Source organism: Scyliorhinus torazame, chromosome 13 (genome assembly GCF_047496885.1).
Source record: "Scyliorhinus torazame isolate Kashiwa2021f chromosome 13, sScyTor2.1, whole genome shotgun sequence".
Classification (NCBI taxonomy): domain Eukaryota; kingdom Metazoa; phylum Chordata; class Chondrichthyes; order Carcharhiniformes; family Scyliorhinidae; genus Scyliorhinus; species Scyliorhinus torazame.
In genome coordinates this window covers 213,775,511-213,793,365 of record NC_092719.1, presented here as the reverse complement: position 1 = coordinate 213,793,365, position 17,855 = coordinate 213,775,511, and the positions used below count along the sequence as shown (strand labels likewise).

The following is a 17,855-nucleotide window of genomic DNA, read 5'->3' as shown; positions in this document are numbered from 1 at the left end:
GTGAACTTCAGCGGTTTAAGAAGGCAGTTCACCACCACCTTCTCAAGGGTAACTAGGGATGGGTAAGAAATGCTGGCCCAGCCAGCGACGCCCGCAGCCCGTAAATAAATTTTAAAAGACCACCAATGCACAATGCACGAGAAACACTGCAGCAACTCAAGACATTTGTGGACATTTTCAAATCAAAATGTTATCTGGTCTTCAGAGGATGCCTCCATTGTGAGGCTCTCTCCCCCTCTCTCTCTCTGGAGTCATCAGCAACACCCACCTTGGACAGTCAGATTGCCGATGTGTCATTGCTGGAGGACATCCTATTGGGCCTCAAGCTTCGGAAAGCCACCTGCTGTACTTAATTGGATGGCGAGTGTGCCCTCTGAGCACTGATTGGCCAGCTCGCCACAATTCATGTGATTTCTCTACGTTAACTGTGAGTTGCCAAGAAAGAATCTGAGAAAGGACAGAGATTAATGTTGACCCAGAGCAAGAAACAGAAAGGGTGGCAATCTTCTAAGATTCAGCAAGATTGGACTGAGATTAACAAAGGCACAGAGGAAAAGGACAGAAATTAGAATAGACTTGTAGAGAGAAAAACGTAGAAAAAGAGACAAAAAAAAGGATTGAGAGAAATAGAATCAAGAGAGAAAGAGAAATTGAAACAAATAAATTGGTGAATCAAAAAAGACAGAAACAGAGAGATTGAAGAGGAAGAAACAGAGCAAGGGAAGGGATCTATAGACATGGCTAAAGATGAACAAAGATTTACTTCTGTTGACACTGTAAAAGCCAGGACTGACTCCCATCTGGATCTCAGTAGGATTGGTGAATGAGGTAAATGGACCTTGTCTGAATATAATTGGGGACCCCTGGTGTAGTGCAGCATACTTGGGAAGAGTAAGAGAGGACGTTTCAGAAAGTCAGCAAAGGTTGAAATATCAGTAAATAAATAGAGGAAAAATAAGTGAACAGCGTTTGTCTGGTGGTGGCCACTTTAGACCACCGAAGACCCGCCTGATTTAACCTAGAGTTAGGCTTTGAAATGGATGGCTTAAACAAGGCTGGAAGTTGTTTAAATGGGAAAAGCGGGGTTCCTGTTTGGATAGATGGGTATGCTGTGTGTGCCAGATCCGGTTGTACCGACCTGCCCAGCCACAGGCCAGCAACTCACCTTTTGCATTCAAGATGACGTGGCTTTGGTCTGGCGGGGAGAAAGTTCCTCCAACGTTTCATTATTTTCTCCGCCCAAAACTCCGCCCCCTCCCTACCTGTCCAAAGAAACAAATATATTTATTTTAAGCTTATCTATTCGTGGGATGTTAATGTCACTGGCAAAACTGGCATTTATTACCCAACCACCCCTAGTTTCCCTTGATAAGTTGGTGATAAAGGCGTACCCACCGTGCTGTTCGGTTGGGGGTACAGGATTACGGTCAATATATGTGTGCAAGTCAGGATTGTGTGTGAATTTTAGGTGATGTGCTTACTGTACTTGTTCTTCTCGGGATGATATTTCAAACTTACGGTGAGCGAAAGGATCCTGACTGTTGCCACCGCCCACACACACGCACACACACACACGGCCCCCCCTGCCGCCCAGGCTACCTCTGCACCATTATTTCAGTAGCTCACAAACGTTTTGAATCTAAAATTTACCCTAAATACAAAAGTGGGAGCGACATAAACATGAGTTAAAGTCGGGTGGGAGGAGACCTGTGGGGAGCTTAAAACTAACCAGACCAGTTGGACTGGACAGTCTGTTTCTATCCTGGAAATTCTAAGTAATTCTCTGTAAAACAGAGGAACCCTGCCCCTGCCAATCATTCAAGCGGTAGGATTGAAACCGAGAGCACAATTTTCGTATTCCGCATGTTTGTGTGCCCGATATGAATATGTATGGTCCGTACATCTTGCAGTGTTCAGGCCTCCTGCAGCTTAAGTAGTCACATAAAGGTGTTTAGGGCTGCTTCAGAATGGTTCATGTAATCAAAATCTCCCATCAGATTACAGCTTCATTCTCTGTAAATAGCAACTTGTTTAGATAATGCTGCTTTTATGGTCGAAAGGTTTATCTCTTAGCTAGGCTGTTTTTCAAAGTGTTTCCAGTTCTTCATTTTATAAGTCTGTTACACAGATAATTATGGACCAATACTGACCTTTAATTTCCCATCACTGGCACTGGATTATTAGACTAGATGCATTGTATGAATACGTCGGGTTCAGTGTATACAAAGTCAATGCCTTGCGTACATTCCAAGCAACATTAACAATTTGCTCAGTTCTATTGTGTTGCTGCAAATATAAGTTTTTTTTAAGCTTGAAAATATGTCATCTGACATCCTTTTCATCACTTAATAGCCAATGCTGGATGCAAAGTGATCTCTGCTCATCCCAGGTCTCCAGTGTTGCCACAGTAATGATATTAACTCATAAATACAGAAAGTCTGTGCAATCCATCAGTCAGGCTCTGGTGCCAAACCTTAAAAGGTAAATGTCATTTTCTGTTACAAAGGTTGGCAGTAACATTACACTGCGGCAGGACTCAGGGAGTTACCCGAGCAAATATCCAATCCCAAGACCTACTCCACCGGCCTATAGCCCAGCCAGACACCCCCAATGCCTTAATGAGGGGGCCCTGTCGATGGAATATCTTTCATGTTCACCAAGACGCAGGGCTGGATTCTCCTTAGCCCAACACCAAAATCGTGACCCGCAATTGGGCAGAGAATGGATTCCATTGCCGGAATCAGGGCCGGCACTGGTTTGACGGTGGTCCGCCATGCTCCGCCCCCTCCAAACCGGCATCATCGTGCCGCGTGCCGTTTCGATGCTGTTGGCACGTCATCGGTCGGCCCACCCGCGATGCTCCGCCCTCGATGTGCCTAGTTCCTGACGCCGCGTGTGGTCCCAACGGTCGGAAACCCGGCGTGCCAGCTGCGGGCAGTGTCCAGCGCCGCCACACTTGGCCGGGATCTGTGCCGCTGGCCGGAGGGCTTCTGCTAGGGCTGGTGGGGGTGGCCAGGGGATGGGCTATGGCGTTGCGTTTGGCGGGTTGGGTACAAACATGACCAGCGCCATGTTTTACGGCGCAACCGGTGCAGGTCGTCAGCCTGCGCATACGCGGCCCGGGACCCGGTCATTCTCCGGATGTTTTCGGAACGATCCGCGGGAGTTTCACTTGCCGCCGGTGCTAGCCCCTCACGGGCACCGGAATCAGTGAGGGTGTCTGGCCGATTTTTTGGTCATGAAAGTCCACACGTGCTCCGCTGGCGTCAACACGTAATCTCCCAAACGGAGAATCCAGCCCGCTATCTGCCTTCTCAAATGGTCATAAAAGATCCCACAATGCCATTTCAAAGAAAATCAGTGGAATTGTCCCCGGTTCCTGGGCCAATATTTATCCTCCAACCAATATGACTAAAATGGACGATCTGGCCAACATCACGTGGTCATTTGTGGGAGCTTTCTCCTGTGGAACATTGGCTGCAGTGTTTCCTACACAACAACAGTGACTGTACTTCAAAGTTACATCATTGGCCGTAAAGCCCTTCAGGATGACCTGAGGTCATGAAACGCGCTTTATCAAAGCAAGTCCTGTCCCATCACTGGGACTCCAGGCTGTGAGCCCGCAGAACGATGCAGAACTGATCCCGGGAATATCGTTGGGCATTTGGAACACATCATTGTGGCAGGCTGATGCCTCAGTTCAACATCTAACTTAGACAGTGGGTGGTATTTCATGGTATTTAATCCAGCCCGCCAGCTGGAAAGGCAGTGAGAATCCCGCATTGCCTCTTTTGAGGCCTGCAGGATTAAATGCCACTCCAGCCTTCTTCGGGATCAATGACACTGAGATTGAAGTCCTGCCTGCCAAAAACTGCTGATCATTCAGAGGTCGACTGCTCTATCAACTGGCAGCTGCCGGTATGACACTAACATTATCCTGGGGGTTACCATTGACCAGAAATTAAACTGAACCAGCCATATAAATAATGCTACAAGAGCAGATCACAGGCTAGGAATCCTGTGGTGAATAACTCACCGCCTGCCCCCCCCCCCCCCCCCCCCCCCCCCCCCCGCCAAAGCCTGTCCACCATCTACAAGGCACAAGTCAGGAATGAGATGGAATACTCTCCACTTGCCTGGATGAGCGCAGCTCCTACAACACTCAAGAAGCTCAACAGCATCCAGGACAAAGCAGCTTACTTGATTGGCATCCCATGTACAAAACGTCAATCCCTCCACCACCAATGCAAAATAGCAGCTATTGTGTATCACCTACAAGATGCACTGCATGAACTCAGCAAGGCTCCTTCGATAGCAGATTCCAAACCCACGACCACTACCATCGAGAAGGACAAGAGCAGCAGATACTTGGGAAGACCACCATTTGGAAATTCCCCTCCAAGTGGGAGGTATTCCATCACAATCCTGACTTATGCCTTGTTGTTGGTGGACAGGCGTTGTGGAGTCAGGAGATGATTTATTCGCCACAGGATTCCTAGCCTCTGATCTGCTCTGACAGTATTTTCTTTTAATAAATTTAGAGTACCCAATTAATTTATTCCAATTAAGGGGCAATTTAGCGTGGCAAATCCACCTACCCTGCACATCTTTTGGGTTGTGGGGGCGAAACCCACGCAAACACGGGGAAAATGTGCAAACTCCAGACGGACAGTGACCCAGAGCCGGGATCGAACCGGGGACCTCGGCACCATGAGGCAGCAGTGCTAACCACTGGGGCCACCGTGCTGCCCTCAGTATTTATATCTAGCCCAGTTCAGTTTCTGGTCAATGGTAACCCCCCCAATACCATGCACTTGTGTGGCGTGAAGGTAACTTGCCACTTGTCAGTCCAAGCCTGGATATTGTCCAGGTCTTGCTGCATTTGTACTTGGACTGCTTCAGTATCTGAGGAGTCACGAATGGTGCTGAACATTGCACAGTCATCTGCGGTCATCCCCACTTCTGACGTATGATGGAAGGAAAGTCATTGATGAAGCAGCTGCAGATGGTTTGGCCGAGGCCACTACCCTGAGGAACTCCTGTAGTGATGTCCTGGAGCTGAGATGATTGACCTCCAACCACCACAACCATCTTCCTTTTTGCAAGGTATGACTTCAACCAGCGGAGAGTTTTCACTCTGAATCCCATTGACTCCAGTTTTGCTCGGTCTGCTTGATGCCATATTTGGTCAAATGCTGCCTTGCTCTGAAGGACAGTCACTCTCACCTCACCTCTGGAGTTCAGCTCTTTTGGCCATGTTTGAACCAAACCTTACCCCCAGGACTGAACCGTGCAAATACTGGTCTGGATTCTCTGTTCCTGCATCTAAGTGCTGACGGCAACAGAGGATCCATGAGGGAAAAAATCGGTGCCACACCCGCGCCGATTCTGCTACCGGTGAGTGGCTAGCACCGGCGGCGCATGTAATGCCCGCGGAACAGGCACAGCATGGTGGGGGAATCGCCGGTGCCGTGCTGGACATGCACAGGGCTGACAAGCTGCAGCCGCGCGTATGACTACACAGCCACACACGCACCGATCGCACCCAAAAAGATGGCACCGGTTGTGCTGAACCGCGTACCCGTCCACACCGACCCCACAGATCATCTCCTGGCCACCCCCCACTACTCTCCCCAGCCCTGGCAGAAGCCCCCACCGGCCAGCTACACGGCTCTCGGTGGAGTATGGAGGTGCTGGACACTGTCCTCACGCCCTCTCTCGCCGCAGCCACCACGCCAGGCTAATGACCGCTGAGACCACACGGTGCCCGCGCCGTTGGGAACTCGGCCAATGGGAGGCGGAGCACTGCGGGTGGACCCGATAATGATATTCAGATGGGATTGCGACTGCGTTCGGTGTGCGTCTCAATGACGCCAATTGGAGGCGGCGGAGCATCGCGACCTGCCGTCAAACCGGCGCCTACCGCATTTTCGGAGTCAGGAGCCATTCTCCGCCCAATCGCCGTTCCCGTTTTCGACGTTGGACAACGGAGAATCCCATCCACTGCCTTTAAAAGTGAACTTTGAAAATAAAGGTCACTAATAAAACATATTCTTCAATCTACAATCTTTGGTTTACAATGGTTGGTGGAATTCCTAGTTGCCCTTTGACTCACTTCCCATCCTTGTTCTGCCATTCACACATTCTAATCTCTTTATATGCAATTATCAGCACCCTTCTTAGCCTTAATCACCTTCATTTACATACCTTTTATCTTGTGTCCTCGACATCTTTGTCAATCTCCGCCTATCGCTGGCCCCCTATCCAACCCCACCGCTCCACGCCCCCTACTCTCTCTCTCCCCCCCCCCCCCCCCCCAACAGTATAAATCTGACCCCATTTCCAATCCACTGCAGCTTTGACAAAGTGCCATCCAGACTTGAAACGTTAGCTCCCTTCTCTCTCCACAGACGTTGTCAGACCTGCTGAGATTGTCCGGTAGTTCCTGTTTTTGTTTCAGATTCCAGCATCCGCAGTAATTGGCTTTTATATCTGTGACCTCTTGTTCTAGATTACCCCACAAGGAAATACATTTGGTCTACGTTTACTTTATCAATCCATTTAATACTTTATACTCCTCGGTCAGATCCCCTCTCATCCTTCCAAACTCCAGCGAGTACAAGCCTGAACTGTTTAATCTCACCTCATACGGCAACCCCTTCATTCAGGAATCAATCTGGGGAACCTCCTCTGAACTGCCTCCAATGCCACCACATCCTTCCCCAAATGAGACCAAAACGGGACACAATACTCCAGATGTGGTCTCACCAACACCCTATACAATTGCAACAACACTTCTCTACTTTTATGTTCCAGTTTTTTTGCAATAAACACTAAAACTCCATTTTGATCAGCTGCACCCTCCCACCATATTCCCTTCTCAGTCCTTTCTGCCTCTCGAAACCTCGACTGAATTGTCTCGAAGTCACTCACACCTTGAATGAATTTCTCTGTTGATTTCTTCCCCAAGTGTATTACCCTTAAGGTGGGGATGTTCTGTCTGATTTGCCGACCCATGTTCAGATGAGGTTTTGAACTTTGTCCCCTTGTGCTCTTAGGGATAGATCCCGTGGCACTACTCGAAGAACAGGGGAGTTCTATCCGACGTCCTGACATTATTTATTTCTCAACCAAGACCAATAAAAAGCAGATTATCTGATCATTATATTATTGCTGTTCATGGGAGCCTGTTATGTGCAAATCTGCTGCTGCATTTTCTACATCTCAACAATGACTACACTTTGAAACTATTGCATTGGATTGTAAAATGTTTTGATCCATTCTGCGGGCATGAAAGGTGCTAGATCAATACAAGACTTTACTCTCCTTTTCTCTTTAAAACCTAATTAGCTCATTTCTAACTTGTGTTCCCTGGTGCTTGTTATAAAATCTTCATAAATACACCCTGTACTGACCCAACACACAGCACCGTTTTCTCCATATCCAGACAAGGAACACAAAGTTGGAGATAGACTCATAATAAAACCATGTATCGTTAGTCTTTTGATATGTAAATGCAGGAGAGGGGAGCATCAGCAGCAGTGGCCTCAGGGATATAGCATGAGTGAGGAAGGAAGCAGCAGTGGCCTGGATCGAATGTAACAGCAGTGTAAGGATAAGAGGAGACCCTCAGGATGCTGCAATATGGTCGGAATAGGATCAGCAATTTTTCTAATTCTGAGGGTAATGCTTGTTAGTTTCACTACCCTCTGAAAATATATATATCACAACAGAAGGTCTGGCTTGATTATTCATTCATGCTGAGAAGCATTTAATGCTCACTAGCAAACCATGGCATCCCTGATTTTCATCAACCCACCCATTGGGGGCTGTGTCTTCAGCTGGTTTGGCCCTGAGCTCTAAAATTTGCTCCTTAAACCTCTCCACATCACCCGCGCATTCTCTCCTTCTTTAAGCCTCTTTAAACCTTCCTCTTTAACCAAGCTTTTCGTCATCTGTCCTAATGTCTCATTATGTGGCTTAGTATCAAATTTTGTTTGATGATTGCTCCTGCTGGTGTCGTTCTTAGCTCAGTGATATCGCTCTTCCCTTTGAATCAGAATCATAGAATCCCTATAGTGGAGCAAGAGGCCATTCGGCCCATTGCATCTGCACCGACCCTCCGACAGAGCGCCTTACCTAGGCCTACAACCTTGTTACCCCGTAACCCCACCTAACCTTTGGACATTACGGGGAAATTTAACACGGCCAATCCACCTAACCTGCACATCCTTTGGACTGTGACAGGAAACCGGAGCACCCGGGGGAAACCCACGCAGACAAGAGGAGAATGAGCAGACAGTCACCTGAGGCCGAAATTGAACCCAGGTCCCTAGTGCTACGAAGCAGCAATGCCAACCACTGTGCCACCGCGCCACCCTTGGAATCAAGGCTAGCTTTATTAATTGGATTTAAATTCCACCAGCTGCTATGGTGGGATTAGAACTCGAGTCCCCACAGCATCAGTCTAGGTTAGTCTTCAGTGACTTCACCACTGTGCCACTATCGCCACCATCGCCCCGAAAGTCGTAGGTTCGAGCATCACCCCAGTGGTTTGAGCACATAATCTGGGTTGACCAAGGTATTCAAATAGAATATGAAAAAATAACATGCATGGGACATCAAAGCAAATAACAGGTTTTATAAATGCACCTAGAGAGAGAAGTAAAGGGGCATGTGGATCCAGAGATAAATGGAGGAGAAGTCATAACAGGTGATAAGCAAATGGTAGAATTGTTAAATGAGTACGGGCTGCATTCTCCATTTCAGCGACTATGGGTTGATGCCAGCGGACCATGTGTGGTCTTTTACGACCAAAGATTCTGCGTGAAACCGTCACTGATTCCGGGACCGGGGAGGGACTAGCAGCGGTGCTGGGTAAAACTCCCGGCTCGTGCGCCGAGAATTGTTGGGTCCCTGAGCACGCATGCGCACAGCTGACGATCTGTAGCGGTCGTGCCGTACAACAGGGCGCTGGCCGTGCGCGGACCCAACCCGCCATCCGCGACCTCACAGCCCACCCCCTGGCCACCTCCACCAGTCCCCCCCAGCCCTCGTGGAAGCCCCCACTCCCACGCCCAGTGACACAGATCCCAGCCTAGTGTGGTGGCGCTGAACACAGTCCAAAGCCGCCACGCCAGGTTCCCGCACGGCTGAGACCACACGTGACCCGAGCCATCGGGAACTCGGCACAGCAGAGGTGGAGCATCACAGGAGAGCCAGCTGATGACATAACAACGCTGTTGCAATGGCGTACGGCGCGATGACACCATTTCCGAAGGGGCGGAGCGTGGCTGACCGGCATTAAACCAGCACCGACCCCGATTTGGGCATCGGAGTCGATACTTCGCCCGATCGGCGATTACAATATCGGCTTCAGGCAACAAAGAATCCACTCCAATGTACCTGTTTTCATATTGGAGAAAGAAGACAAAGGAACCTAAAAATAAGACCAGGGTAACGACTTCGTGGATTTAATAATAATAATAATAGCTTATTGTCACAAGTAGGCTTCAATGAAGTTACTGTGAAAAGCCCCTAGCCGCCACATTCCGGCGGCTGTTCGGGGAGGCTGGTACGGGATTTGAACCCACGCTGCTGGTCTTGTTCTGCATTACAAGCCAGCTGTTTAGCCCACTGTGCTAAGTAAAAACAAATGACAATTGCAAAAGTAATGGGACTGAAGATAATTCATGTCCAGGAACTGATGGATTCCACCCCAGGATATTGGAAGAAATTGCAGAATTTTTTAAACGCTCCAAATTCAGGAATTGTGCCTTTGGATGGGAAAATTGCAGGTGTCACTTATATAAGAAGAGAGGGAGGGTGGAATAGTGTAATCACAGACTTGTCGGATCAACATCTGTTATAGGGAAGTTGCTGAATATGTCATTAGGGACAAGTTACTTAGCACTTAAACAAATATCGGCCGATCAAAGAGAATCAGCATAGATTTGTGAAAGATTGATCATATCTGACTAATCGAGTTGAATGTTTTGAGTTCATTAACATGGTGGATAAGGGAGTGTCAATGGATGTTGTCTATATGGATGTTGTCCTTACTGTCTTCAGTAAGGCCTTTGACATGGTCCCTGGCAGACTGGTACAAAAGGTGAAGTCACATGGGACCAGGGGTGAGCTGGCAAGATGGATACAGAACTGGCTCGGTCATAGAAGGCAGAGAGTCACAATGGAAGAGTACTTTTCTAATTGGAGGCCTGTGACTAGTGGTGTTCCGCAGGGATCAGTGCTGGGACCTTTGCTGTTCGTAGTATATATAAATGATTTGGAGGAAAATGTAACTGGCCTGATTAGTAAGTTTGCGGACGACACAAAGGTTGGTGGAATTGCGGATAGCGATGAGGACTGTCAGAGGATACAGCAGGTTTTAGATCGTTTGGAGACTTGGGCGGAGAGATGGCAGATGGAGTTTAATCCAGACAAATGTGAGGTAATGCATTTTGGAAGGTCTAATGCAGGTAGGGAATATACAGTGAATGGTAGAACCATTAAGAGTATTGACAGTCAGAGAGATCTAGTTGTACAGGTCCACAGGTCACTGAAAGGGGCAACACAGGTGGAGAAGGTAGTCAAGAAGACATACAGCATGCTTGCCTTCATTGGCCGGGGCATTGAGTATAAGAATTGGCAAGTCATGTTGCAGCTGTATAGAACCTTAGTTCTTGGAGTATAGTGTTCAATTCTGGTCGCCACACTACCAGAAGGATGTGGAGACTTTAGAGAGGGTGCAGACGAGATTTACCAGGATGTTGCCTGGTATGGAGGGCATTAGCTACGAGGAGCGGTTGAATAAACTTGGTTTGTTCTCACTGGAACGACGGAGGTTGAGGGGCGACCTGATAGAGGTCTACAAAATTATGAGGGGCATAGATAGAGTGGATAGTCAGAGGCTTTTACCCAGGGTAGAGGGGTCAATTACTAGGGGTCAATAAACATAGGTTTAAGGTGCGAGGGGCAAGGTTTAGAGGAGATGTATGAGGCAAGTTTTTTACACAGGGTAGTGGGTGCCTGGAACTCGCTGCCGGAGGAGGTGGTGGAAGCAGGGACGATAGTGACATTTAAGGGGCATCTTGACAAATACATGAATAGGATGGGAATAGAGGGATACGGACCCCGGAAGTGGAGAAGATTTTAGTTTAGACGGGCAGCATGGTCAGCACAGGCTTGGAGGGCCGAAGGGCCCGTTTCTGTGCTGTACCTTTTTCTTTGTTCTTATATAGACTTTGAGGGGAATTTGATACGGTTCCATGTGAGGTTATGAGCGGAAATAGAAGCACACTAAATTGGAGGTAGCTTTGTGACATGGAGTGGTTATTGGGGATGAGAGACAAGGATGATATCAGAATTGGGAGGCTATAACTGTTAAGAAAGATTGAACAGGCTGAGACGCGTTGCTCTAGAAATTAGAAGGCTCATATAGTACTTTTGGGCTGGGGGGGAGGCCGGGGATCGTTTTGGGGGCCTCGAAGATTGGTACACTGCACTGGGGAGTTACAGAAAAACGGAGCTCCCCACTGTACAAAACGGGGCTATGTGCAGCCTCGGCCGCACGGCCCCCGTTCAGGCCCCTTATTCAGTGTGAGTCATGTTGAATAGCCGTGTGCTTCTCGGCACTGCGAGCAACAGGAAACATGGCTAAACACGCTCACTCGGGGACTTTGTTCCCTTTTGGGAGAATCGCGCCTGATGTTTTCACTAACGATAGGGTCCAAAACCCGGGACCATAAGTGTAAGATAGTTACCATTTATCACAATAAGGCACTGGGGTGTCAGCCTAGATTGCATGCTCTGGATTGGGACTTAAACCCTCAAAGGTGAGGGGGCGACTCACTGAGCCACGGCTGAAAAGGCGATTTAAACAATAGCCCTCTCACTGACCAGCTCCTGCTGTGTCCTAACTCTTCGTATCACCAGCAGTATACCCAGCTCCATGAGATAACACCCACCCACTGCCCATACAGGAGAGTGACCACGCCATGAAGTGCTCTGTCATCCCACCAACCAGAATATTCCTGTGTTTGGTTTTGAAATAAATAGATATTTTAATTTAATAAAGGGGCAATCTCAATACGGTTCTGCTATTGTTGCTCCTGGATCAAGGGGGAAATTGTGTGGTGCTGTCTTCAGCTGTGCATTCTGAATAACCCACCAGTAAAATTAATTATAGGTACCCCTAAGCAGAAGACCACCAAGAGTTCAGGAACTCTAATGGGTTGCAGTAGCTGGCGAGCGATCCTCTAATTATAAGCTGTGAAGGAGATGGGTTTACAACAGTGAGGCACTGTCATTGCTAGTTCATTTACTCCATTCACTGCCTATGGATACTCAAGGGGGCAATTGCAAGCAATCTTCTTGCCTTTGTGTTGCATTACATCCGCGCACACACGCAGTTACAAGGAGTATTTACAGAATACTAATTAAGGAAAGTGCTGTGTTCCAATCTGATTCCTATTCACATCACAGGACAGATTTATGCATTCTTCAGAAACCACACTGGAACGCTGCTCTGAGCATTTTGGAGCTGTTCTTGTCAGTGAAGCAGTGGGTTGATTCTGCGCGAGGCAGTTTCTCGTTTCTCTCAGCCTGCCATCGTTTTCCTCCAGAGAACAGAAGACTGAAGGGTGACCCGATAATCGGCTTTTGGATGATGAAAGGGTCTGACATTGTAAATGTAGAGAAGATGGTTTCACTTGCAGCCAAGTCCAAAACTGGGGAGCCATAAATAAAAGATCAATTCAAAGGGGGAATTCAGAAAAAAAACTCTTCACCCAGTGAGTGACGAGAATGTGGAATAGCATGGGTGCATTTGAGGGGAAGCTAGATAACGATATGAAGGGGAATAAAATAAAAGGATATTTTGGTAGGTTTAGATGCAGTATGAGTGGGAGGCGTTTATGTGGCCCATGGCACAGTTATGCCGGATGCCACATGCCTGCTATCAATTTGATGTAAAAACAGTGGGAGAAAGAAAACTTGGCAACATTTTCCCTCTAATACCCTTTGTTGCATTCCGTGAGGATCTGCCTCCTGCGTAGCTCCTCTGGAATACTGTGTAAGGTTTTTGTCTCCTTACTTGAAAATTTGAAAAATAAAAATTGCACCAGAAGCCACTCAGAGAAGGTTCACTCAACTCATTCCTGGATGAGGGGCTTACCTTGTGAAGAAAGGCTGAACAGGTTGAGCCTCGACTCACTGGAGTTGAGGACAATGAGAGGTGATCTTATTGAAACATATAGAACAGAGAAAAATACAGCACAGAACAGGCCCTTCGGCCCACGATGTTGTGCCGAACCTTTGTCCTTGATTAATCATAGATTATCATTGAATTTACAGTGCAGAAGGAGGCCATTCGGCCCATTGAGTCTGCACCGGCTCTTGGAAAGAGCACCTTACCCAAAGTCAACACCTCCACCCAACACTAAGGGCAATTTTGGACACTAAGGGCAATTTATCATGGCCAATCCACCTAACCTGCACATCTTTGGACTGTGGGAGGAAACCGGAGCACCCGGAGGAAACCCACACAGACACGGGGAGGATGTGCGGACTCCGCACAGACAGTGACCCAAGCCGGAATCGAACCTGGGACCCTGGAGCTGTGAAGCAATTGTGCTATCCACAATGCTACCGTGCTGCCCTTAAGAACAAATAAATCTGCACTATATCATTTTACCGTAATCCATGTACCTATCCAATAGCTGCTTGAAGGTCCCTAATGTTTCCGACTCAACTACTTCCACAGGCAGTGCATTCCATGCCCCCACTACTCTCTGGGTAAAGAACCTACCTCAGACATCCCCCCTATATCTTCCACCATTCACCTTAAATTTATGTCCCCTTGTAATGGTTTGTTCCACCCGGGGAAAAAGTCTCTGACTGTCTACTCTATCTATTCCCTTGATCATCTTCTAAACCTCTATCAAGTCGCCCCTCATCCTTCTCCGTTCTAATGAGAAAAGGCCTAGCACCCTCAACCTTTCTTCGTAAGACCTACTCTCCATTCCAGGCAACATCCTGGTAAATCTCCTTTGCACCTTTTCCAAAGCTTCCACATCCTTCCTAAAATGAGGCGACCAGAACTGTACACAGTACTCCAAATGTGGCCTTACCAAAGTTTTGTACAGCTGCATCATCACCTCACAGCTCTTAAATTCAAAATCTCTGTTAATGAACGCTAGCACACCATAGGCCTTCTTCACAGCTCTATCCACTTGAGTGGCAACTTTCAAAGATGTTTGAACATAGACCGCAAGATCTCTCTGCTCCTCCACATTGCCAAGAACTCTACCGTTAACCCTGTTTTCCGCATTCATATTTGTCCTTCCAAAATGGACAACCTCACACTTTTCAGGGTTAAACGCCATCTGCCACTTCTCAGCCCAGTTCTGCATCCTATCTATGTCTCTTTGCAGCCGACAAAGCCCTCCTCACTATCCACAATTCCACCAATCTTCGTATCGTCTGCAAATTTACTGACCCACCCTTCAACTCCCTCATCCAAGTCATTAATGAAAATCACAAACAGCAGAGGACCCAGAACTGATCCCTGCGGTACGCCACTGGTAACTGGAATCCAGGCTGAATATTTGCCATCCATCACCACTCTCTGACTTTTATCGGTTAGCCAGTTCGTTATCCAACTGGCCATATTTCCCACTATCCCATGCCTCCTTACTTTCTGCAGAAGCCTACCATGGGGAACCTTATCAAATGCCTTACTAAAATCCATGTACACTACATCCACTGCTTTACCTTCATCCACATGCTTGGTCACCTCCTCAAAGAATTCAATAAGACTTGTAAGGCAAGACCTACCCCTCACAAATCCGTGCTGACTATCCCTAATCAAGCAGTGTCTTTCCAGATGCTCAGAAATCCTATCCTTCAGTATAGGGCGCGATTCTCCGAGCCCCGCGCCGGGCCGGAGAATCGCCGCAACCGCGCCACGACGCCAGCGCCCGATTCTCCGAGGTGCGGTGAATCGGCGCCATTTGGCGCGGTGCCGGTTGCGGCGTGAACCGCTCCAGCGCCGAGCTGGCCCCCTATGGGGGACAGAATCGGTCGTCCCCGTGCCCGTTTCGCGCCTTCGTGAAACGCGACGGCATTCACAATGGCGCGAACACTTAGTCTCCATTTCGGAGAATCGCCCCCATATTGAGGGAACTTAATAGGATGGATGGCGGGAGGAAATTTCCTCTGGTGGTGGGGCGGGGGTGGGGGGGGGGGTGGTGGTTGACAACTAGGTGGCACAGTTTACGATGGAGATGAGCAAATTACTTTTCTCTCAGAGGCTCAGTTGTCTGTGGCATTCCCTTCCCCAGGAAGCAGTGGCGGATGGGGGTCATTGAGTTCATTCAAGGCTGAATTGGACAGAGTTTTGATAGACAAGAGAGTCAAGGGTTATGGGGGAAGGAGGAAAGTGGAGTCGAATACAACCAGAGCAGCCATGACCTTATCGGACGGTGGAAAGCGGGATCAAAGGGCTGAATGGCCTCCTGCTGCTCTCCTAAGTCGTATGTTCCTATCAGTGATGGCAGCAAGGGTCTGTGGAACCCCTCTTCAGCGGCAGTAAGTTACTTCAAGAGAAGGGTATAGTAGCAAGAAAAATATATAAATATCTTAGTAGAGGTTTCCTCAGTGCTTAAAAAAAGAAAGCCAGTGTGGTTCATAGAAATGTATAGCGCAGGAGGCCATTCGGCCTAACCTGCATGTGCTGGCTCTTTGAAAGAGCTGTCCAATTGAAACATTTAGTGCAACATCTTTACTTTCATCCACTTTAAAAGTATAACAAACCCACCAAACTGCTTACCTGCTATTTTAAGATATAAGTTAGATCTTCAGAGGAGGTCAGCCGTCGTAATCCCAGAACTTTGTTTAGAAGCTGGACTTTTTTCCTCCCAAGTGTTTAACCTCCCTGCTTACTGTGTTAGATATAGCCAAAGGAGGGCTTGTCAAGGACACTGTTTGAAAGTTGTAAAAAGAAATTTAGTGAAGATTTAGAACCCTTTATCATTTATGTGCTCAGCAAGTTGAATACGTTTTCAGCAAGCTTCTTGCAATGCAATTCAGCTTCTGTGTAATTAACTTTATTGTGAATAAACCCGAGTGTTGGTTTAACCTGAACATTAGAGTCTGGCAATGTGGTATCCTATTTCCATTTGGAGTGGATTAAAGAGTCTGGAGGGTATCCATGTGGTCTTCAATGCTGTGATAATTTGGGCATTGATAGGCCTGCAACAAGCTACTCAATTTGTGGCAATGCTTTAAGGTATGGGTTTCAATGCCTGGGGAATAGAACTGCCAATAGGAAGTGCCTTTTGGCGGTGAGTGTAAATTTAGAGGGTTGAGTGTATTGCCGAAATATAAACTCCACCTTGCTAAATGCGCAGGAGGGAAGATTTTTTTATGTGCATAGGTGGTTTGCGGAAATATCCTGTCGGGTATCGATCCCCAAAAAATGCATGTTTTCTTCCCTTCTTTTCAGATGCTGTTGGTGAATCATGGCTAAAGTGCAAGAAGGCTTTGTTCAGTGCGCCCCCGTGGAAACCGTGTTCTACTCTTCCCAAAAAGGGTTTGCCCCAAGATTCTGTTTATCAATAAACGCCCATTTGAACCGACTTCATTTTCATCAACCCCTTGACATCAGCTCACAATAATTGTGCCCCAGTGTTTTCTTGAGGCTGTCTATACCTCAGCCCAAATATTATTCCGCTAACGCTGTATGTACACATGGAACATTTCATCAGGTTGTACGTCAGCTCTTCATTTGAAATCTTGTTATAACATTGGATGGTTCTGTATTTATTGTGTTCTGTCGAATAAAGTTTTTTTTTGGAAATGCATTCACTGTTTTCTTTCATCGAAACATAGAAAATAAGAGCAGGGGGCGGCCATTCCGCCCTTTGAGCCTGCTCCGCCATTCATTATGATCATAGCTGATCATCCAACTCAGTAACATGTTCCCACTTCCCCCCCCCCCCTATCCTTTGACCGTGTTAGCCCCAAGAGCTGTATCTAACTCCTTCTTGAAAACATACAGGGTGGGATCTTCTGGCCATTCACGTTGTCAGGATCTTACAGTCCTGCCGATGGCGCACCCCCACCGCAAAACGAGGGGTGCGTTCAACAGGAAAGCCCGTTGACAACGTCGGGATCTTCTCGAGCCACCCTCCGCCACTGCAGAATATGCCACAGATGTTGTAGGAAAATCCAGTCCCACAATGTTTTGGCCTCAACTGCTTTCTGCGGTACCGAATTCCACAGGCCGACCACTCTCTGGGTGAAGATACTTCTCATCTCAGTCCTAAGTGGTTTACCCCGTATCCTTGGATTGTGATCCCTGGTTCTGGACTCCCCCACCATCGGGAACATCTTTCCTGCATCTATCCTGTCCAATCCTGTTTGAATTTTAGAGGTTTCTATGAGATCCCCCCTCATTCTTCTAAACTCCAAAGAATATAATCCTAACTGATTCAATCACTCCTCATACGTCCTGCCATCCCAGGAATCAGTTTGGTAAACCTTCGCATCGCTCCCTCTATAGCAAGAACATCCTTTCTCAGATAAGGAGACCAAAACTTGACACAATATTCCAGGTGTGGTCTCACCAAGGCCCTGTACAATTGCAACAAGACATCCCTGCTCCTGTACTCGAATCCTTTCGCTATGAAGGCCAACATACCATTTGCCTTCTTTGCCGCCTGCTGCACCTACATGCTTACTTTCAGTGACTGGTACACCAAGATTCCCAGGTCTTGTATATTCCCCTATAAATCAGTAACTATTCAGATAATAAGCTGCCTTCCTGCTATTGCTACCAAAGTGGATAACCTCAC

The 17,855-nt window shown here is 47.6% G+C and overlaps 1 protein-coding gene across 1 annotated transcript in view; it reads left to right on the top strand.

Annotated features, from left to right (window-relative positions):
• The window catches only part of LOC140388603 (MICOS complex subunit mic25-like), a 565,155-nt gene extending 548,293 nt beyond the window's left edge, over positions 1 to 16,862 (top strand). Inside the window, exon 8 of the mRNA XM_072473040.1 lies at positions 16,505 to 16,862. Within this exon, the coding sequence (XP_072329141.1) occupies positions 16,505 to 16,528 (24 nt within the window). The 3' untranslated portion in view covers positions 16,529 to 16,862. The remainder of the gene's footprint in view (positions 1 to 16,504) is intronic.
• Positions 16,863 to 17,855: the final 993 nt, after the last annotated feature.